The 5,141-nt window shown below is 38.4% G+C and overlaps 1 protein-coding gene across 1 annotated transcript; it reads right to left on the bottom strand.

Moving 5' to 3' along the window:
* Positions 1–1,913: 1,913 nt before the first annotated feature.
* LOC310632456 (disintegrin and metalloproteinase domain-containing protein 20-like) lies at positions 1,914–4,097 on the bottom strand (the record flags this gene model as incomplete). Its single annotated transcript, XM_083349677.1, has 1 exon — positions 1,914–4,097. One exon carries the CDS (start codon positions 4,095–4,097, stop codon positions 1,914–1,916), a length of 2,184 nt encoding a protein of 727 aa, XP_083205803.1.
* Positions 4,098–5,141: the final 1,044 nt, after the last annotated feature.

Raw genomic sequence — 5,141 nt, 5'->3', positions numbered from 1 at the left:
TTTGCTTGTCAAAAGTTTGCAAAAGGTGATCACATGACCCTGGGACACTACAACCGTCATAAATATGAGTCAGTTGTCAAGTGTCTGAATTTTGATTACATGATCATGGGGATGCTACAAAGAACATAAATGTAAAAAATTGTCATGTCACTTTTTTCAGTGCTGTTGTAACTTTGAATGGTCATTAAATGACCTGTTAAATGAGGATTACCTGCATACAATTTATAGGGTAGAAGAATGCGCAAAAACATTCCTTGGAAAAATGTTTTTTGGAAGATAATGTATCACTTGTGTAGCAATTATTTCTACAAGTAGTCCTCGTCTTACGACCACATTTGAGCCCAAAATTGCTTTGTAATTGTAATTGCTTTGCGCCATTTTATGACCTTTCTTGCCACAATGGTTAAGTTAGTAACACGGTTGTTAAGTGAATCTGGCTTCCCCATTGACCTTTCTTGTCAGGTCACAAAAGGTGAGCACATAACTATGGGACTCTGCAGCTGTCATAAATACATGCTAGTTGCCAAGCATCTGGATTCTGATCACATGACCATCTGGATCCTGCAACGGTCATAAGTGTGAAAAATGGTCATACATCCCTTTTCTAGTGCTTCTGTAACTTGGAATGGTCACTAAATGAAAGGTTGTATGCTGAGGACTACCTGCATTGGTAAAGGTCTCTTCTCCACGTGTTGCTGGTTTCGTGGTCATCTTTCCCAGAAAAAGTTTTCAAGACGGTCAGCCACATTTTTTGTGCACAGCAGCACTGTTGAATTTCTATGATAAATGTAGCAGGCAAAGATGGGGAGTAGGAGTCAGCATGCATGGGGCAACCTAAGCCATGGTTGGGTTCTACAGGTGGATGTCTGGATGAAAACAGCTCTTCCCAATCTAGGAGCAATAACTATTATGAAATATGACAGCAGTTTCTTCAAGGTATTCTACATTATGGAGGAAAACTTCAAAAGATACTTTGTAAGATTTATTTATGTACAGATTTTTTGGAAAATAAATCAATGAATTAATAAAACATAAATGCACTGGGGGCAAATAAGTGATGCAAGCCTTTCTGACTGTCAAAGCAACAGCAGAAATGAATAGTGTTGCAGTATGTGAAATACATGAGGAAGTATGAGGTTTCAGAACAGGAGCGATGAGAACAAACAGCTGGTCTTGGCATTGGATATCCAAACAAGTGGCAATGCATGGAAGTTCACAAGCAGAGCAGGAACACAAATAAAAAAAATGTAATATTGGAGAAATCAAACAAAGAACTAGGAAAATGGCAAGGCTGGATACAAACATCTCAAGAAGACAATTTCACACATGCTTCCAATCAAGATTAGGTACTGAGAGTTGTAAAAAACATCTTCCTGACCTTTTTAGTAGCCTTGTGTGATCTTTTCTTACTAACGAGAGCATGCTGGTTGTACAAGCGGCCCTTGGTGTGAAGATGATTCTACCAAATGAGGATAAAAAATACAAAGAAGTCATAGTGCTACCAGTAGTAGAGATGAAAGAGATTTATCTCTGGGTTACAAGGAAGTGTCACTGATGCTTTCCTACTGAATCCCTGTAGTATTATGATTGTCCAATTGGAGAAGGCTACCACAGGATTTAATTTCTCTCCCTAGTCTCTATTGAAAGATATGAATTAATTTTAGAACTTTTTACCTCTTTTGTGATACAGAAATTTAGATAAAAAGCATGCCTCTTAAATAAAATTAATGTATATCGGAAGTTGTTTCCCTTTCAAAGAAAGGTTTTTTCATAAATCAGTCTGAAAGAAAAGTCCTGTTAAAATGGAATTTAAAAACACCCCCCACCCCCACCCCCGAGTTAGTTCATTTAGCCTTTATCCATTTCTTCCAGGCTTTCTATCTGATATACTGTTTGTTGTTATGGTTTATGATTTACTGTTGATATTCTCCTTCTGTTGATTCTGTTGGATGAATTCCTCCTCCCAGTTTTCTAATCTTGTATATTAGTCTGTTTCTGAAATACACAACCACACCAACAAAAATAGCAGCACCACAAAGACCATATATTAATCCTCCTATCACTCTAGGTTTTGCAACATTCCTGCCAACATAAAGTCGTGAAGGTGGTCCACTGTCTATGCTACCCCCATAGCCTTGATACTGACAGTTGGGAGGTTTCCAGCCATAATCACAGTGACAATGTTTACGACTATTGCACACTCCCCGATTATGGCACTTTGTGACATTACAATCAACCATTAAGCTGGTGATACTGACACACTTCTGATGGATGCATATCCTGCCACTGCCACAAGGGGTGCTATCCTTCACTGCACCAATATCCTCGATCTCGCTTCCAATGTGGTAGTCGATACCCCAGCATCGCTTTTTGCCAATGGAAAATTGAATTATTGTACTGTGTTCCGCCAAAGAAGGCAAGTTTTTCACATTTTCACACTGGATACGGCCACACAGGATATTCTCAACTTTACATTTTTTATAGTTCTTATATTTAAGGCCACAGTTTCCAAAACGATCTCCTTTGGTATTCATTTCCCGGAAGCAAACATCAGAAGCAGCTATTGCTCTGCTGCCAAAAATTGTTTTGCACTGTTTGTCGTGAGTATTGCAATTCCCATTGTAACAATATGCACCATCACTGCATGGGACACCATCCAGCACATGAACATCTTCAGGACACTTGTCAGAGGTTCCATTGCAGTATTCAGGAAGATCACAACTGCTAGTCTTCTCTCTGCAAACAGTTCCAGCTACTTGATACTGACACTTGTCACAACATAAGCCAAATGCACAAGTGGCACCAGGTTTCAACATACAATTAGATAGGCAACAGGGATCTGACTTGCACTGAGCTGCAGAACCACAATCGCATTGCTCTCCATCATCCACTATCTTGTTTCCACAAAATTTGATGGTGTATATTTTACTTGGATTTTGTTGCTCTAATAAACACTTTGCATTTCTGTTCTTGAAATAATCCTTATAGCTACAATTGCTGAACTTATCATAGCCTGAAAGGACATCAGCCATAATACACGCAACTTTATCACATGAACAATATTTGTTATCATGGCTCATTCCAAGATTATGTCCTAGCTCATGAACAAATATGAAAGATATAGTGAACAGTCTTGTAGTTATGTATTGTTCAACAGCAGATCCATAGTCATCTCTACAAATTCCTCCTGTGTATGCTAATCCTAGGTCACTAAAATGCTTGAATGCAAATAAATGAGCAGCATCATTCCTTAGGCGTTTTTGCAGTGAATCTCTTCTCCATTTAGTGAAAGATCTAAGGGTCCTATGTATGTCCGAATGAAGCTTTATGAGATTCCTTTGGGTCCAGATTTCCAGTCCAGCTAAAGACAGTTTAACAGACAGTGGTTCATATAATGAATTTGCCATATGAAGAATATCCATAACACTCATAGCAACTAGAGTTTTATTGCTGTTAAATTTCAAATATCGTTCATAATCTATCACAAAAGCAATCTCTGCATATCTAGTGTGTGGCCACCATTTGAAAGCACTTCTATCCTGTAGGCTTTCCATTTTTGGCATGATGGCCTTTTGATACCATTCCTCTTCTTTTGTTAGCCCACATCTCATGGAGACGGCACCTTGTTCTTCTTCCAGAGCATATACAACATGCTGAAAGATAGCAGATTCCTCAACTGGCTCAATCTCATATGTTTTATTTTCTAATTGCAATATACCCCTGAGTCCTCCCGAGCAAAAGCTGAGGGTGACCAGGGAAGAGGGTTTATCTTGAACGAAGCCACGATAAAAACAATCATCCCTGATGAAAGGTTGGTCCATCCGGAGATCTCCTTCTTCATTATAGTAGAACACAGGAAAGTGCTTAGGTACCAAACCCCACTTCTGTCTGAGATGCACCACTTGGTTATTCCCTCCAATCTGCAGTAAATAGCTTATGTGTTCTGGTTCCTCCAGTCCAGACTTGGGAGTCACTTTCGTCGGAATGATTGTTTCATAAGAAATACGCCTAAAGCCTGGAGGCCATCTCTCTTCAAGAGTCTCAGCCAAGCTCTTCCTCAACAGCATCACAAATAGCCATGAAATACACTTGTTCATTTCCCACCAAGGGAAAGAAAACCATCAAAGTAGAACCTCTGACACCTTATTCATGGAAAAGAAGTTCACTGTAACTTTTGCTGGACTAGAGAAAAATGAGGAAGCATGTGTATGAATCGGAAGATGAAATATTCTGACCATAGCAACAATAAACACATGGAATTCTTTGGAATATGGGTGGAGCTTAACAGAGCAACAACAAAAACGGACAGCAAAAGAATTGTTTAGACAATGCTAAGTTTTAAATTTGAGTGCCCTCCCCCTTACTGGAAAGTTGGAGACAATGCATAAATGGACCAATACAGAACAGACACTTTGCTTGTTTCAAGGATACTTGAGATGCTCTAGTATTGGAATGGTCCATGATAGAAGTAAAGCCCACAACATCTCTCTATTGAAAATTCAAAAATATTTTTAAAGAGAACATTTTGGAATATTCCAAACTGATCTAAGAATCAGAATTCTTGATAATGAGCCATTAAAAGCTTTGGGTGCTTAAAAATGTTTAAATGGTACCAACAGATTTGAAATTAAAGTTAAATTAGAGTAAAGTAGAATAAAATTCTATTGGACTCTTGTGAAGCCAGCATCTGGATTACTTTTTTGCCATGCATAACAGCTCCTCTGTTGATTTTTCCAGGATAGATGGAAGTGAAAAGGGAAAACTTAAAGCCCCTGTTTAATTTTGGAGCAGGCGCATCAAGCATTGCTAATATTTTATCTTTATTTATGCCAAAGCATCAATAAAGGCACCTAAGAAGGAGATAGAGGAAGTTCCATTTTTATGTTTCTATTTTAATGAATACCACACTGATTGAATTTCTCCCCTACTGATTCCCAAACCAGAACCTTATCACAGTATAACACAGTATTGAATTCCCCCAAAAGTAGAATCTCCATGATATGTTGACATTTTCAGGGACTGCAGGGATTCCAAACAGAATATGCTTAACTCGGAATACTCTGTGATGGATAATAACAATTTGGACATTCGTTATCAAATCATTAATAGCAAGCTGCTGATATGGTTTAGTTAGATCGAAT

This window comes from Vipera ursinii (genome assembly GCF_947247035.1).
Source record: "Vipera ursinii genome assembly, chromosome: 1".
Lineage (NCBI taxonomy): Eukaryota > Metazoa > Chordata > Lepidosauria > Squamata > Viperidae > Vipera > Vipera ursinii.
This window is presented reverse-complemented; position numbering and strand designations above follow the sequence as displayed.